Source organism: Pectinophora gossypiella, unplaced genomic scaffold, assembly GCF_024362695.1.
Source record: "Pectinophora gossypiella unplaced genomic scaffold, ilPecGoss1.1 Pgos_76, whole genome shotgun sequence".
Taxonomy (NCBI): Eukaryota; Metazoa; Arthropoda; class Insecta; order Lepidoptera; family Gelechiidae; genus Pectinophora; species Pectinophora gossypiella.
This window is the reverse complement of record NW_026063286.1, coordinates 2,203-20,645: the sequence shown is the minus strand read 5'-3', so window position 1 is coordinate 20,645 and position 18,443 is coordinate 2,203. Positions and strand designations below refer to the sequence as shown.

Below are 18,443 nucleotides of genomic sequence, written 5' to 3'. Positions count from 1 at the left end.
TACTATAAATACAATGGCCCCGATTCCTGCAGACACCTCCTAATTTTACTTAAAGTTATACCTGTCATTTTCTTATCCGTCGAAAAGGAAAGGGACGGATGATCGACAGCTCTTAATTTTAGGAAGAATGAGTAAATGAACGAATTACCCGGGCGAATCAAAAAGGTATCTCGCTGGTATGCAAACCGTTTGACATGTGCTGTCAACTTAATTCTGTTGGGTTATTGGCCAATGTAAAATTTTTAGACGGTTGTTTTTAGATTTGTGTTTAAAATTGACGTGTGTTCCATAAATTTTATGCTTGTCGATTATCCGTCCCTTTCCTTTTCGGCGGATAAGAAAATGACAGATATAACTTAAAAAATATATGGTATTTACAGGAATTAGCACCAATGCTTACCTCGGTAGGAAATAGGCGTGAGTTCATATAGGTAGGAATGGTAGGCTGAATGAAACGTAACGCAAAGGTGTGTGAAAGAGAGAGCGAGAGAAAACAGGATTGCGGAATAACAGGGAAATGGCGGACAGTTGTTTTTTTAAGAGGAAAACGTAGAAAATTATAAAACGTTTAAAACAAAAGTAAAGAATAATAATGAGGAGCTCGGTGGCGCAGCGGTAAACGCGCTCGGTCTGCGATTGTTGAAGTTAAGCAACTTTCGCAAAGGCCGGTCATAGGATGGGTGACCGAAAAAAAATATTTTTATCTCGAGCCCCTCCGTGCTTCGGAAGGCACGTTAAGCCGTTGGTCCCGGCTGCATTGCCAGTCGTTAATAACCATCAATCCGCAGTGGGCCCGCGTGATGGTTTAAGGCCCGATCTCCCTATCCATCCATAGGGAAGGCCCGTGCCCCAGCAGTGGGACGTTAATGGGCTGGTGATGGTGATGAAAAAAATAATAATCATTTCCTTCATGCCCTATCCCACACGTATGTATGTATGTACTATAAATACACGACCAGAGATGTGTCGAGTATGTTCCCAAAGTAGGAATCTTCCCGTTATAACATTCTTTTATATTTAAAGACAATTGTGCTGATTCTTGTAAAGGTCATCTAATTTAATTTAACCTGTGGCGGATTCAACTAGTTGGCCAGCTAGTCACGCCCACATGCAACAGATGGCGCCACATTCAAGTAGAATGTAATCATAACTATTTGTTGTGCAACCGCGGAAGTTGGTCGATATTGGCAATAGATGTCGCTAACAGTACATAATTATTCCAAAATTTATAATGTAACGGCAGAAGCATATATAAAAATAATTATCGCTTGATATTTGGATCCCATTACATATATATAGAATTGTGTTGTGTTATATATAAGATTTCCGAATATCCGTATCCGTATCCGCGGATATCCGAGATAAAAAAAAATCCGTATCCGTATCCGTGTCCGTTACTTTTCACGCGGATCTTTAGGGATCTTTTTCAGGCGATTAAGTAGAATTATTAAATAAAAACTATAAAATTCCATTCAGATTGCTTTTATTTCTTAAAATCAAATATTTGGCACCTTTATATTGCAAACATTTAGATTGATAGATCTTCATAATGAAAACAAGATAAAATATAACTTTTATAACAATGAAATAATTAAAACTTAATCTTTTTTTTTAAGAAAATAAATATCCGTATTCGTATCCGCGGACCTTTACACTAAATATCCGTATTCAGATCCGTATCCGCGGATATACATTTTTAACGATCCGGCACATCACTAGTTGCTACCTATATTGCTTCTCTTTATTTTGATCAGAATAATAATGGGTGGAAGATGTGTTGTGCCTGGGTGTAATAACAAGGGTCATCATTTATACCCAAAAACAAGGATGATGTCTGTTATTCATGAAATTAGAAGTAAAATCTGTACAGCGCAATCTATATTGTGTTTGAGGAACCTAGCCTGGAAAGTCCACCATTGTCACGGGTTTTCGTTCTTTTAATTTTGATTACGGAACCCAAATATGACGTCACAATAGAGCTGCGCCTATTGTTATTGAAAAAAAAAACATTTTGTTGGAACATCTTGTTTACGCTGTTAGTTCTTGTAGTATCATGAACGAGAGAACACGGATTTAACCAGCAGACATTACGAATCAAAAGTTATTCTAATTGGCTGGCCAATTGGTGACAGCGGGGATAAAACTACAAGTCACGCCGTAGTTTTCAAGTGGAAAATTAAGCTGTTGTAAGTATTTTAATCTTCTATGCTTCTTCTTCTATCGTGTGGGTTGTGAAGTGGAGTACCAACCTCATCAACCCTGGTGTCAGGGTTACTATTGAACCTCCAAAGGCCCCTGATATGGCTCATGTAACGACTACTTACTTACATCAGTAAGTAGTAACCGGGACTAACGGCTTAACGAGCTTTCCGAAACACGGATCATCTTATTTTTTGCTCAATCAGGTGATCAGCCCGTAATGTCCTAACCAAACTAGGGATCACAAGGTGATTTTTGTGATATGTCCCCACTGGGATTTGAACTCGGGACCTCCGGATCGTGAGCCCAACGCTCAACCACTGGACCACGGAGGCCGACCTTCTATGCTGAACTGAGGCCGAATAAAAACTGAAGAAGACTGGTCTAAAATTTATCTTGCTGCAGACTAAAAATTGTAGATTCGATACCTATACGAATTGAAATAAGTGTATCTTTATTCAGTAGGTAACATAGTTCTTTTTACATAACGAACGTCTCATCCGCCTAAAACTACTGCAGCTTTTCACAACCTGTATAGCCGGGGAAAAGAAGCTGCAAGAAAAACCTCGGCACAGGGCCCTAGACGTTCTTTAAAAAAATATATAAAATATTGTTAATATAGTACAATTTAGTGATTGGGCTGCCTAATATCAGTTCCCAGACAGATAATCCCATGCATTCATATCTTCTAGATAATCACTAACCTTGTAATAGCCTTTTTTACTTTTCTGTTTAATTACTGTTGTCTTTAATTATTGTCTCTTGTTTAATTACCGTCTCACATCAAAGTTTTTATGGCCGATTCCTGGTAGTGGTATGCTAGTAGAAATTGCTTCGGAGCAATAAGGCTGTTGCTAAATGTTTTAAAATTGTTTAAGTACATGTTTTGTTTGTAAGAGCCGTGGTAGGCCAGTTTGTAGAAAGCTTGCCTCTCACTTTGACGTGCCAAGTTCGAATCCAGCACAGGCGTAAACCAATGTAAGTCATCGTTTATACCCACATCGTTTAGGGAAATCTGTACAGCGCCATCTATTTGTTGTGGGTATTTATTTTTACGAAATGGCAACGCAGGGCGGGATGACGTCAGCTGGGCTGACCTTGACAATGCTAGCTGTCACTTGAGCATACCTACTTTTCTTATACCATGATACTACGTATAGAACGGCAACTCTCCGCTCCTCTCCAGCGGCGAGCTAGGTTTACCTCACCCCCTCGGTCTTACTTTAGTCTTTAATCGTCACAAACACAGATACGCGTGTACGATAACGTCAATGTGTAGTGTCTGTGTGAAACGAGGTGTTTTGTATGAAGCTGTCGCTTTTGATCATACCTGGTTTTAAATTCTTATACCATGGGATTGAGCATTATCTTCTTGTGTTCTTATACCATGCGTAGTTATGCTGTCTTAGGTACTGGCATAGGACATGTATGACTGTCTATCCGTTTAAAGAATATTTATCAATTGACGTCATTCAATTGTTTGCTGTTTAGCGAGTTATTAAAACAAAGCATTTATTTAGAACAATGGCCGTCAATTTGAACAGTAAAAAAGCAGTTATTTTTAAAACAATAGCTTATTTTTTCTGTGTGTTATTTTATACTAATTGAGTTCGTATAGGTCTGGAAAATATACAACTTCATTTCTCATCATTTATACAAATTGAACAAAGAATGATATTGCCCTAGCACAATCAAGTGTAATTATAAGTATAATAAGTAAACATAAAAAAATATATTACAATGATAGCATCATTTTACACCTTGATTCTCAACACGGACAAGTCAAATTGTGCGTTTTGATATTCACCCATAAATCTTCTTCTATCGTGTGGGTTGTGAGGTGAATTACCAACTTCATCAACCCTGGTGTCAGGGTCACTATTGAGCCGCCAAAGGCCCCTGACATGGCTCATGTAACAACTACTTACATCAGTAAGTAGTAACCGGGACCAATGTCTTAACGTGCCTTCCGAAGCACGGATCATCTTACTTTCGGACAATCAGGTGATCAGTCTGTAAAGTCTAACCAAACTAGGGATCACAAAGTGATTTTTGTGATATGTCCCCACCGGGATTCGAACCCGGGACCTCCAGATCGTGAGCCCAAAGCTCAACCACTGGACCACGAAGGCCGTTCACACCCATAAATAACATACCATCACGCCTATATCCCCTAAGGGGTAGACATAGGTGTAGGTAGACTAATACAAAAAAGAAATGGTGCTGATACCTGTAGACACCATTTAATTTTAATTTAAGTTATATCTGTCATTCTCTTATCCGCCGAAAAGGAAAGGGACGGGTAATCGACAGGCTTAAAATTTATGGAACGCGCGGCAATTTTAGGTAGGTATTTAAAAAATCCTGCCAAAATTTTATATTGGCCAATAACCCGACAGAATTGAGTTGACAGCACACGTCAAACGGGTTGCGTGTCAGCGAGATACCTATTTGATTTGCCCGGGTTATTCATTCATTTACTCATTCATTTTAAAATTAACAGTTGTCAATCATCCGTCCGTGGATAAGAAAATGACGGGTATAACTTAAAATATAAATATAACGGGCTCTGTGGTCCAGTGGTTGAGCGTTGGACTCATGACCCGGAAGCCCCGGGCTCGAATTCCGGTGGGGACAAATCACTTTGTGATCCCTAGTTTGGTTAGGACATTACAGATCACCTAATTATCCGAAAGTAAGATGATCCGTGCTTGAAGTTAAGCCGTTGGTCCCGGATACTATTTACGATGTAAGTGAGTAATCGTTACGTGAGCCATATCCGGGGTCTTTTGCGGCTCAATCATAACTCTGACACCAGGGTTGATGAGGCTGGTTTTCCACCTCACAACCTGCACGATAAGAAGACTTTAGGAGCTAGGTCTCGGCAGGGATCGGGGCCAATGTTTATTTTATTCTATGCCATCGACCGTCTACTTTATAGTTTATCTTGTTAGGTTTAATGACTTGTATAGTATTATCTTTAATATACCTACTTCCTTAACGGATTGATAAGGTTTATGGGTGTCTATCATTGATATACAAATACTTTTAAGTACATATCGCGCTTCATACAAAAACGCGGTAAAAACTTGGAGCTTGTTTAGCTATACATTCGTACACAGCGGTATATACATTCAATGAAATCGTGTTAAATTAAGAAAGTACGCATCGTCTTATTACGTATATAAGCGCGTGGTGCTTTGTAACGCGGTCGGGTTATACTGCGACTCGGATTGACCGCGAGTACTTGTTTTAGTGTATTTTAAACTAAAATAATAATTTTGGTGGGTTTTACTGCGAAAATTAAAATGTTTTGTAATGTGATAACATGCACAATGTTATTACTTATTAGAAATACGATGTTCCATCCTTCTTTTTTCGCTTTGAGCTTCTATTTTTGCAAGTATTTACCACGCACTTCCCCGTGTTGGCTGTTCGGCGCCTAATCGCGCACTGAAGTAAAGTACTGTCAACGTCGCTATATTAACAGTAACTTTGCGTCCCAATTTTCGACCGCTGATGTTCAATCTACGGTAGAAGGTAAATCCATGCCCGATTAGTATTATTATTTTTAATATACTTACACACATACATACATACATACACTCACGCCTATTTCCCACCGGGGTAAGCAGAGACTATAGAATTATTTTTTAATATACTTACTTACCTACTTACTTAACGGATTGATAAGGTTTATGGGTGTCTACAAAATTGATAATTTAAATTTTGATCCATATCTTTCGTAGATTTTGGTTGATATCGACGATTTCGGTGATAACAATTTTAGAATAAAACCTGGGTAATTTAATATACTTATGATAATAATTTTTTATCAGATTGTTTGAGTGCAGTAAATAACACAGTGTCGTGAAATTTAATTAGCAAATTACGTTTGTGCAAATTCATCATCATCATCATCAGCCCATTAACGTCCCCACTGCTGGGGCACGGGCCTTCCCTATGGATGGATAGGGAGATCGGGCTTTAAACCATCACGCGGGCCCAGTGCGGATTGATGGTTATTAACGACTGCTAATGCAGCCGGGACCAACGGCTTAACGTGCCTTCCGAAGCACGGAGGAGCTCGAGATGAAAACTTTTTTTATTTTGTGGTCACCCATCCTATGACCGGCCTTGGAGTTTATTTATTAAGCTTAGAGTCTTAAAAATATTTTTGGTGTCAATTATGGTGTCATGTAAATTATACCCGTTTTATTGGATTCGTTCACAGGTAGTATCAGAGTGTGTTCAAGATGGTGCAACTGGTGGAGTCAGGTCCTGAGATCCCCGCCTTCTACGCTGGCAGGACTGTCTTCATTACCGGAGGGTCTGGGTTCATGGGCAAGGTAAGGAATATATAAAAAAAGAATAACTAATCAATAGTCCCACTGCTGGGCACATGATCTCAATCAACCGGAGGGTGTATGGAGCATACTCCACCACGCTGCTCCAATGCGGGTTGGTGGAGGTGTTTTTACGGCTAATAGCCGGGACCAACGGCTTAACGTGCCCTCCGAAGCACGGATTTCTTTTTCTTTTTTTTTTACTTTTTTTTGTATATGTATAGGCTGTTAATATTATGTTTGTTTTTAATTAAGAGTCTAGGTTGGTAATTCACCTCACAATCCACACGATAGAAGAAGAATTATTTGTTTCTGCAGGTTCTAGTGGAGAGGCTATTGACCACATGTCCAGACATCAGCCGTGTATACCTGCTGCTGCGAGAGAAGCGAGGACTCTCCCCGGAGAAGAGGCTTCAGCAGATAAAACAATGCCAGGTGGGTTCCTCACCCTAGTGTTCAAGGGTTAAAATGGCCACATCGAAGCAATTTTTTTTTTTTTTTTTTTTTTTTTTTTTTTTTTTTTTTTTTTTTTTGTATGTGGCGTCCTTTTATAATAAACTTTTTCTATTCTATTCTATTCTATTCAATTCATCTATGATAGCAATATTGCTATTTGACATTTGTTTGCATTGCGCAATTACTAATATAGTGTGTTAGTGACGTCGTTACGAAAACTTTGAGGGGTGATTCAGACCATGATTCTGAGTTGATATCAAGTGGAATTTTCCGTCGCAAAATTCATGTTTTTTTTTGTGTTTTTTGAAATATTTCCAAGTCTATACTTCTGCAATCAAAAATCCCACTTGATATTAACTCAGGTTAATGAGCTGAAACATTCCTCTCAGTATTCGTTACGATAAAAAAAAAATAATTTCATAATTTATCTTGAACCTAGTACGGTCACGAACATTACTATGTATACACTTTGGTACCATGTCACATTAACTTTTTTGACAAATTGAACTGTAAGTCTCACTAAATGTCAAATATGTTAGTGCGACAGAGTCCTAAAGTGGATACATTATATTGCTCATCCATTTTTAGATTTTTGACGTACTCCGGGTCAAGTGCCCTCGTCAGTTGGACAAGGTGGATGTAATCGGTGGGGATGTGACCTCACCCTCTTTGGGGATAACTCCGGCTGCCCGGGCGAAGTTGAGGCAGGTTAGTTAAGTTGCCGCCCTGTAGTTCCGGGCGCAAGAATAGGGCTACGGTACCCCCTGCCTGTCGTAAGAGGCGACTGAAAGGGGACACTGGGGATCGTGAGTGATAAGGGCGGGGGCCCGAACCACTCAACACACGATCTCCGGGATGGACGGCAATGCGATATGGCCTCGCATCGCCGTAAAACTGGGATGGCGTAGGGGTGGGGATCTACCCCGGGACGCGCTTTAGTGAAAGCAAGTGCGAGGGGAGCACCGGTGCGTTCGACAGAGATCCCGGAGCTCCCCGACATGCACCGCAGAGGGCCATCGGAGGGGTTTTAGTCGGTAGGAGTCCGATATAACCTCGTCGCTCCCCCGGGTGGCGAGGTATCCATGAGGATTTCCCCTTCGTTACCAAAAAAAAAAAAGTTCTATAGATATGTATTATGATATTTTCAGAAATCAGAATCATTTATTCAACGTAATTATCATGGATTTAAAACTTGAAGGTCAATGTAACATTTTTGAACTTACGTCATATCGCAAGGTGCTATGGCTGAGGAGAAGAAATGACAAGAAACTGCAACAGCAACACATATTTTAAATCAATGAGGGTATTACAAGTTATTTAATAACTAGAGGAACACATTCAATACAAGACATTATTATTATTATTTACATTTTTATTAATATTTATTAAATCTTATTATTATTATACCTAGTATAATGATAATTTTATTACTAACATAATTTTAAAGCCATTGTTACTAACACTATGGACTTAAGTTATCTGAAAATAAACATTTTTTTATAACTTCTTCATCTTATCGTGTGTGTTAAGAGGTGGATTACCAACCCCATCAACCCTGGTGTCAGGGTTATAATTGAGCCGCCAAAGGCCCCTGACATGGCTCATGTAACGATTACTCATTTACATCAGTAAATAGTAACCGGGACCAACGGCTTAACGTGCCTTCCGAAGCACTAATCATCTTACTTTCGGACAATCAGGTGATCAGCCTGTAATGTCCTAACCAAACTAGGGATCACAAAGTGATTTTTGTGATATGCCCCCACCGGCATTCGAACCCGGGGCCTCCGGATCGTGAGTCCAACGCTCAACCACTGGACCACGGAGGACGTTATAACTAATAACTAACACTGTGTAATGCGCAGGTGTCGGTAGTATTCCACTCCGCGGCGACGGTGAAGTTGCAGGGTGAGCTGAAGCAGTCGGTTGACCAGAACCTGCGCTCCGTGATGAGTCTGATGGACCTGTGTGACACACTGCCTAACTTGAAGGTATGGACACTGCCCGGGCACTTCACATTCCAAATACATCCCGCTTAGGGACGGTACTGAAAAGTATCGGCGTCCGAAGGACGTAATATACGATCCCGACGACCCGATTACTCTAGCCATAGAGGCGGCCAATCAGCTCGCGACACCAAACACTTCAGAACTCCGATACCGACCCCGCCGGCTTATCACTATCGACCCACTAGGTTCGATTAATCTTTCAAATATTCTTCCTGAAACCATAATATGAAAGTTCGCCACCAAACTTGGCACATTTTGATATTCACCCTTATTTGATTTGCTTTGAACTCCTCAGGTTTTCATGCACATATCGACAGCATACTGCAACGCTGAGCTTCCTCACATTGAGGAGAAGGTGTACCCCCCTCCGATGGACCTGGACACCTTGCTTCGACTGGTGGAGACACAAGACATCGGAATCGAGGAGACCAGGAGGTAATAGCCAGTGATCTGTCGTTCCCGGGATTCAAAATTCAAAATTATTTATTTGTTCATAAAACATGGTATAATAAAGGTTTTACAACAAATGTGAGAATCTCATGTTTTGCCGCAATTTGGCTTGCAAAAATTTTATACCAAGCTAACGCAAAATAATAGTCAATAAAATCAAATTTAAATAGGTACATTACAGAATGTTCCGGGAACTGGGAATGTTATAATTAAAACACATAATAACGGGTTCTTACCGCGTTTAAAATAGAGATAGGGATATGAGACTCCCGAAACTCCCGATATTTCGACAACATTATTTCTTTTTTGATTTTCGGTATTTCGACTGAGAATGTTCCCAAAACTCTTTAATAGTAAGGACACTGCCTGCTTTTATTTTTCAAATTGTTCTTTCTTTTACTCTTGGGGGTTAAAATGGCCACATCGAAGCAATTCATCTAAGAAACCAATATTGCAATTTCCGCATATAAAAGTAAGTGCGCAATGCAAACAAATTTATTAATAATATAACATAACAAATACTTTATTGCACAAACAGGAAAAAACAAAATACAAAACAAAAGAGAAATAGAATTAGTACAATAGGCGGCCTTATTGCTAAGTAGCAATCTCTTCCAGGCAACTTTTAAGTATAGGTATCCTTTTAGTAATGTCAAATTGCAATATTGCTTTCTTAGATGAATTGCTTCGATGTGGCCATTTTAACCCACCTCTCATTTGCTTAAAGGTGAAGTAAGAAAACTCTTTTTACATAACTTTTCCGCCTTTTTACTGCCGGGAACGACCCGATTACTCTAGCCATAGAGGCAGCCAATCAGCTCGCGATACCAAACACTTCAGGACCCCGATACCGACCCCGCCGTGGTCGACGATTTCCCTCATTCAGCGCTTATCGCTATCGACCCGCTAGAGTCGATTAATTCTTTCAAATATTTTTCCTCTCAGACGACGCCCTGAGCCGAGGTTCGCGCCCAACTGGGCACCCTCAGGGTGTTGTCTTAAATGTTGTACCGGGTGAGAGCCTTCCGCGCTCCCCATTTGGCCGGCCAAGTAGTAAATGCCATCTGCGGCAAATCTATGTAGTAGTAGTAGTCACGTCAAAAAAAAACTGCCGGGAAAATTCCCAAAGTGGCAACATTCCTGGGAACGGCACGTTAATAGTTAAAATAACGAGAAGCAACTATACATAATGTGATTCAAATATCATCATCATCATCAGCCCATTAACGTCCCCACTGCTGGGGCACGGGCCTTCCCTATGGATGGATAGGGAGACCGGGCCTTAAACCATCACGCGGGCCCAGTGCGGATTGATGGTTATTAACGACTGCTAATGCAGCCGGGACCAACGGCTTAACGTGCCTTCCGAAGCACGGAGGAGCTCGAAATGAAAACTTTATTTTTTGTGGTCACCCATCCTATGACCGGCCTTTGCGAAAGTTGCTTAACTTCAACAGTCGCAGACCGAGCGCGTTTACCGCTGCGCCACCGAGCTCCTCAATTCAAATATCAAGCAACAATTATTTTTAATATACACCCCTGCCATTACATTATATTTTTGAATAATTATGTACAGCAATATAATGTACCCACTTTAGGACTCTGTCGCACTAACATATTTGACATTTAGTGAGACTTACAGTTCAATTTGTCAAAAAAGTTAATGTGACATGGTACCAAAGTGTATACATATTAATGCTCGTGACCGTATACTACACTACGTACGGACACTAGAAAATAGGTACCTAATTATCACGTTAAATTTGCACAATGCCATCTATATTGCTTTTGGTTTTTTTTTGTTTCTATAATATAAAGGCATATGCTCTATGCCTAAGATATTTTATTAATTGTTATTTATTATATAGGCAGTAGTTAACTGTGTGGACTAATGTTATGGGCGATAGGCTGATCCTGTGATGGACTTCGTATCAACAGTGGCTGCAAGTTGTCTTTGATTACTTGTGGCTCTGCCCACCCCATTAGGGATTACGGGCGTGAGTTTATGTATGTATGTATGTATGTGCAGTAGTTAACGTAATGTAACTTGTACCGTCCGTTCTTTCATTGTGTATGCTTGAAAAAGTAGAATTTGGTGATACTTACTATTTTTATGCACTGTAATCTGCAATGTACCTAACCTGAATTCATGCAATAAACGTTTATTATTATTATTATTATGCTTCTAGGTTAACAGCATCGAAACCCAATACTTATACATTTACAAAGGCGATGGCTGAACACGCTGTGGCGCGGCACGGCTGCGCGAGATACGCTGTCGCCATATTTAGACCCACTATAGGTAAATATGTAAGGGAAACTGGTAAGAAACTTTTAGTTCTTTAGTCGGATTTTATGTGAAGTCCAGTGGACCTGTGTGAAGTCACAGTAGTAAAGTTACAGTAGTGAAGTCACAGTAGTGAAGTCACAGAAGTTCATTCATAGCAGTGAAGTCAGTGAAGTCACAGTAGTGAAGTCACAGTAGTGAAGTCACAGTAGTGAAGTCACAGTAGTGAAGTCACAGTAGTGAAGTCACAGTAGTGAAGTCACAGTAGTGAAGTCACAGTAGTGAAGTCACAGTAGTGAAGTCACAGTAGTTCATTCATAGAAGTGAAGTCAGTGAAGTCACAGTAGTGAAGTCACAGAAGTTCATTCATAGAAGTGAAGTCAGTGAAGTCACAGCAATAAGTTCCACAATATTTTGTTTCACAGTCATCTGCTCCCTCGCGCACCCATTCCCGGGCTGGATCGAAAACCTGAACGGGCCAAGCGGTGTGATCGCGGCGGCTAGCAGTGGACTGCTGCGCGTCGTCAGGAGCGCTGCGCACGCGCAGGCCGACATGTTGCCAGTGGACATTGCTATTGACACAATGCTCGCCGCTGCCTGGGACACTGCCACTAACAGGTAGTTAAAGCGAGTAGCAGGTGGTTATTTTATTTTCCTTTTGCCCATTTCATCATCATCATCATCATCATCAGCCCATTAACGTCCCCACTGCTGGAGTACGGGCCTTCCCTATGGAAGGACACCTAATTTTATACCGGTCATTTTCTTATTCGCTGTAAAAGAAAGGGACGGATAATTAACAACTGTTAATTTTAAAATGAAAGGATAACCCGCGCGAATAAAATAAGCATAGTCAACTTAATTCTGTCGGGTAATTGGCTAATATAATTTTTTGCCTAAAATTGACGTGTGTTGTATATATTTTATGCCTGGCGATTATCCGTCCCATTCCTTTTCGGCGGATAAGAAAATGACAGGTATAGCTTAAAATAAAATTAGATGGTGTGTGCAGGAAGCAGCATCACTGTCAAATGTCCAGGGCTTTTAAAAGGCTGTATTCGGCTAAAACGGATGTTATGGCTATAACTACAAATAGCAATAATTACTTGCCTGGACAAATGGGGAGCGCTGGGGGTTCTCACGCGGTACAAATTTTAAGACAACAGGCCTGAGGGTGCGTTGTTTTTGCACTCAATTTGATTTTTATATTAAAATTTGTTTTTATATTAAAAAGTGTAATATTGTTTAGTGTAAGTATGTTATATATTTATTTGCATGTATTTATTGGTGAATTGTACTTGTACATACATACTTGTAGTTTGTGCCCGCAATCTTTAAATTTTTACATATTTCCTCACCTTACGGTTGTCTGGAAGAAATCGCTTTAAGCGATAGGGCCGCCATTTGCCATGTACTTAGTTGAGAGTCTTTTTGTGATTATTTCCTTTTTTGGTGCAATAAAGTGTATTTGTATTTTTTGCATTGCTTTGATGAAGCCTTAGACCCCTGACGTTCACAGGTCCCCGGAGGTACGTGTGTACAACTGCTCGACGTCGGCTAACCCGACACGGTGGGGGGATTTCCTGTCCATCATCAACCGCTGCATGCCGCAGTACCCTGCCTCCAACGCTGTGTTGTATCCACACCTACACATTGTTGAGAACAGGTACAAAATTTCATCGAAATCGGTCGAGTATTTTTTACGTTTTTGTACCCTTGCACAGTTTGTTTCTAACATAGCATGTAAACAGTGATGTGTCATTCCCGGGAATGTTCCCATTTTGGCAGTAAGAGGAGCGAAACCGCGGGGCGAGCCTATTGCTTTTAACCGGGCACATTCTGGAAACCACGTGATGTCAATTTACTATGATCCAAATATGAATCCAAACTCATAAAGTCGATTTCAGTGGTTCAGACGGATATCGCCCTCTATGGTCCAGTGGTTGAGCGTTGGACTCACGATCCGGAGGCCCCGGGTTCGCATCCCGGTGGGGACATATCACAACAATCACTTTGTGATCCCGAGTTGGGTTAGTACATTGCAGGCTGATCACCTGATTGTTCGAAAGTATCCAAGCTTCTGAAGGCACGTTAAGCCATTGGCCCCTGTTACTTCTTACTGATTTAAGTAAGTAGTCGTTATATGAGCCATGTCAGGGGCCTTTGTCGGCTCAATCATAGCCCTGACACCAGGGTTGATGAGGCTGGTATTTCACCTCACAACTCACACGATAAGAAGAGAAGTGGCACAGAGCCCGAGCTACGATGAGGGTACTATGATGGGTTCTCCGAACCAATTATTTTTGTAAGATGGTTACTCAACAGCCAACAACAACAACAACCTCTGTGGTCTAGTGGTAAGAGCGTTGGGCTCTCGAGCTGGTGGTCCGGCTTCGATTCCAGATGGGGACATTGTCGAAATCACTTTGCGAGACTGTTCTTTTTTTGGTAAGAACGTTGCAGCCTTCCTGAACCTGATTGGGCCCGTGAAGCCGGTGGCCCCAGGCTACTAGCTCAAACATTTCCACCAACCCGTAGTGGAACAGCGTGGTGGAGAATGCACCATACCCCACCCTCTAGTTGATTGAGGGGAGGCATGTGCACAGCAGTGGGACGTATACAGGGTGTTAGTGACATCGTAACGAAAACTTTGAGGGATGATCAGACCATGATTCTGAGTTGATAGAAAAGTGGAATTTTTCGTCGTAAAAGTATGGAACTGTATGGGAAAAGAAAATAAAATTTTCTGACAGGAAATTCTGTTTGATATCATGTTCAGAACCATCCCCGTGAGTATTTGTTACGATGTCACTAACACCCTGTATAGGCTGTTTATGTTTATGGTTATATATTTTTTTCAGCTTCATCTACAAGTCCTTGGAGACAGTTCTGCAGACCATACCACTACACTTGACTGAGTACATCATGAGAATTCTCTGCATCAATTCACGGTAGGATCGTGTTACCGTTTTCTTTTATTACACACACACACACAAACAAACTCTGTTTTTCTTTTATTTTTCTGTTGAAATTTCGTCAAACATTAAAGCTCCGTATCCCTTAGGCAACAATGAACATGCAAAATGTACGGCAACATTGCACAACAGCGCGCAAAGTTGCACAACTTAAACCTAATGTTAGTAACAGGTTCATAAAACAAACAAAAACAACAGAAATAAAATATGACATGTTCCTCCAGCTGTGTTTCTTGTTCTTTCTTGTACTCTGGCTAAAATTAGGTAACAAAGCTCTTTATACATATGTTTTGCACCTTTTTACTTCCGGGACGTTCCCAAAGTGGAAACATTACATTTATGTTATATACCATTTTTGTTTTCAGTCGGAACCTAATAAAAGCAAATGAGAAGATGATTGCCATGAATGTCGCTTTGGAATACTTCGCGGTGAGAGAGTGGCAGTTCGATACCGCGAATGTCACCAGGCTCAGGCAGAGGCTCTCTGAGGAGGACAAGAGGATAATCAACTTGGACTCACACACTATCAAGTGAGAGAGAACACACACACACACACAAAGATATCTCTTTGTGTGGTATCCCACAACGAACATTACACACTAACACATCATCAGCGAACGTTGCCAGGCTCGGGCAGAGGCTGTCTGAGGAGGACAAGAGATATTTGTTCCATTGTTCACCTGTTCACTTTTTAACTATTTTTGTAAATATAGTTGCCAACCCTCCGACGTCACACACACAGTTGCACGTGTACGATAACGCCAATGTGTAGTGCCTGTGTAAAACAAGTTTGAAGTGTCCGGGGTATGGTTGCGTGTAATGTTTACATTTCTTACATGTTTTTTACATCTACCGATCACGTTTGTCACTTAGTTTATTTTGCGATGGATATACTTTGTACTACCCGAATTGACATATATCTATTCGTGAGGTACATACATAAATAATCTCACGCCTATTTCCCACCGGGGTAAGCAGAGAATTCCATTTGCTTCGATCCTGACACACTTCTCTTGCTTCCTCCACATTCATTCTTTCATTATTGTGAGCTTATGTTATGTTATTATGTATTGTTACAGCTGGGAAGATTTGGTACTCAACTTCGTGAAGGGTACCAGAAAGTACGTGTTACAGGAGCCTGAGATGAATATTACACGAGCTAGGGAGCGTATGCGCAAGTAAGTGTTAAGGCCTTACACTACCCGATCCATCGGGCATGATACATCGTGTGTAAGTATACATAACATACAGCCTATAGTATACGTCCCATTGCTGGGCACAGGCCTCCCCATGTACGAGACATACTCTATGTAAGTCCCGAACGCTAGCAACACAGCTCTACACCCGCCGATGTCCGATCCCAACGCTGGCAACACCGTCTCTACCGTGCCGCGTGCATCCGTTAAGACACTATCAACCTATAATCTAAGCTTACACCCGAGAAATGTGTTTCGGAGGTATGTGACCTGACCTGTATTGGGCAGGTATTCCCTTTGCGGATAGGAAGGCCAGACAGGCAGTCGCTTCTGTAAAAAACAAACCTGTCGAATCTTCAGGTTGAATCTATTTATTTATTTATTTAAAAGGTACACACAACAGGTAACAATCATGACATGAATAAATAAAAGGTTACAATAATTAGGTTGAAACCCAAAACGTATATACACGGTTAGTAAAATTTCTATAAGAAATTGAAACATTTCAAAATGCAATCTTCTTTTTCAGGTTAAACATGTTTATCACGCTAGCGAAAATTCTTGGAGCGCTATTTTTATTACGAATGACGACACGTTTCGTTTCTCTACCAAATCTGATGTATAGTGCAATAATGTATATGAAGGGAAGTAGTAAAATGATTTTGTAAATAAAAATATATTGGTCTTGATTCCTGTGAAGTCAAAGTCATTAACGTGAACGCAAAAATATACTGCGGATGCGGATGATAATTAATTATTAATATTTTTTTATATTATATTTTTTATTATTTATTTTTTTAAATTTATTATTATTATTTTTTTATTGTGTCATAATAAAGTAAATACCTAAATTAAGTTTATTGGAACGCAAAAATATTATGACGTACATCTTGATCTTTGGTCTCTTTTGCAAATATCCAGTTAGAAGCCATAGAGGCAGCCAATCAGCTCGCGACGCCAAACACTTCAGGACCCCGATACCGACCCCGCCGGCGTCGTCGACAATTTCCCTCAACCAGCGCTTATCGCTATGGACCCACTAGGGTCCATTAATTCTTTCAAATATTTTTCCTCTCAGACGACGCCTTGAGCCGAGGTTCGCGCCCAACTGGGCACCCTCAGGCCTGTTGACTTAAACGTTGTACCGGGTGAGAGCCTTCAGCGCTCCCCATTTGTCCGGCCAAGTAGTTAATGCTATCTGCGGCAAATCTACAATAAGACACGTCGACACGCGTCGTGTAAAGTACTTACTTTACTATGATACCTACTTCACACTTTCAAGGACAGAACGTCTACGGACGTTCCGTTTCCAAGGTGTCATACTACCTATTATGAACCATCAATGACCCATGGGTTCTGTCCGTAAAAGAGTTAAATAAATAATTAATTATCATCATCAGCTCAAAATAAGACTTGAAATGTATTTTACCTCTTTTAGTTACCGTTTTTATTAAGTTATGTTTTATATAAAGTTTTTATGTAAAATATTGTTGACGTTAGGAATTGGTGTCGATTCGGACAACCACTATCTTAATTTGACAGGACTGAAAGTAACACACACACACACACACACACACACACACACACACACACACACACACACACACACACACACACACTTATTGTAAGTGCAAGAAAAAGATAGAGCTATCAGCGCCCAAAAAGTGTGACGCAGTTACTGTTAATATAGCGACGTTGACAGTACTTTATCTCAGTGCGCGGTTAGGTTAGGCGCCGAACTGGCAAGACGGGGAAGTGCGTGGTAAAAACTTGCAAAAATAGAAGTTCAAAGCGAAAAAAGAAGGATGGAATATTTTATTTCTAATAAGTAATGACATTGTGCATGTTATCATAGTATAAACATTTTAATTTTCACTGTAAAACCCACCAAAATTATTATTTTAGTTTAAAATATACGAAAACAAGTACTCCCGGTCAATCCGAGTCGCAGTATAACCCGACCGTGTTACGAAGCACCACGCGCTAATATACGTAATAAGACGATGCGTACTTTCTTAATTTGACACGATTTATTGAATGTATATACCGCTGTGTACGAATGTATAGCTAAACAAGCGCCAAGTTTTCGCCGCATTTTTGTATCAAGCGCTGTATCTACGGTAGTGGTAAATCAATGACAGCTGTCAAAGTAAAATTAGGTTAAGTTTGAGTGCGCCCGAATAGGCACCATTGTTTATTAAATCAGTGTTAAGTAATAATGTTATGGAATTAGAATAAGATTATTTTAAATAAAATGTTATCTTTCATAATATTAACACTTATCGTTTTTTTTTATTAAATATAGTTTTTTTTTATTAAAAGTTGGTAACACTTTTGTGCCTAGTTGTAAATTTTGAAGTTATGACAGTTACGGAAGTTATAACTTATAACTAACTCATTTTACTTAGTTTATAGGTAACTTCAAAATCAAATCAAATCAAATATACTTCCTTAGTTTATAACTAAGTTATAATTAAAATGTATATCTTCCGTAATTCTCGTCAGTTTCAAATAATCATGGATGT

At 40.2% G+C, this 18,443-nt stretch overlaps 2 protein-coding genes across 2 annotated transcripts in view; both read left to right on the top strand.

Annotated features, from left to right (window-relative positions):
* The window catches only part of LOC126381661 (protein son of sevenless), a 51,432-nt gene extending 51,098 nt beyond the window's left edge, over positions 1-334 (top strand). Inside the window, exon 37 of the transcript XR_007568911.1 lies at positions 166-334. The gene's annotated coding sequence lies outside the window, so the exon portion shown is untranslated. The remainder of the gene's footprint in view (positions 1-165) is intronic.
* A 5,605-nt stretch (positions 335-5,939) lies between these two features.
* Positions 5,940-18,170, top strand: LOC126381664 (fatty acyl-CoA reductase 1-like). The gene is made up of 13 exons (XM_050031121.1): positions 5,940-6,001; positions 6,434-6,548; positions 6,864-6,980; positions 7,590-7,709; positions 8,867-8,992; positions 9,306-9,445; positions 11,650-11,762; positions 12,173-12,365; positions 13,267-13,413; positions 14,609-14,698; positions 15,088-15,252; positions 15,802-15,900; positions 16,448-18,170. The coding sequence occupies exons 2-13, from the start codon at positions 6,456-6,458 to the stop codon at positions 16,584-16,586; spliced, it is 1,542 nt and encodes a 513-aa protein (XP_049887078.1). The 5' UTR covers positions 5,940-6,001; positions 6,434-6,455; the 3' UTR covers positions 16,587-18,170.
* Positions 18,171-18,443: the final 273 nt, after the last annotated feature.

Bases quoted from the DNA above. Each gene is read 5' to 3' on its own strand.
- LOC126381664 (XM_050031121.1), top strand. From the start codon at position 6,456: ATGGTGCAACTGGTGGAGTCAGGTCCTGAGATCCCCGCCTTCTACGCT. The intron at 6,981-7,589 runs GTGGGTTCCTCA...ATCCATTTTTAG, and splicing joins AGCAGATAAAACAATGCCAG to ATTTTTGACGTACTCCGGGT. The intron at 11,763-12,172 runs GTAAATATGTAA...TTTGTTTCACAG, and splicing joins CATATTTAGACCCACTATAG to TCATCTGCTCCCTCGCGCAC.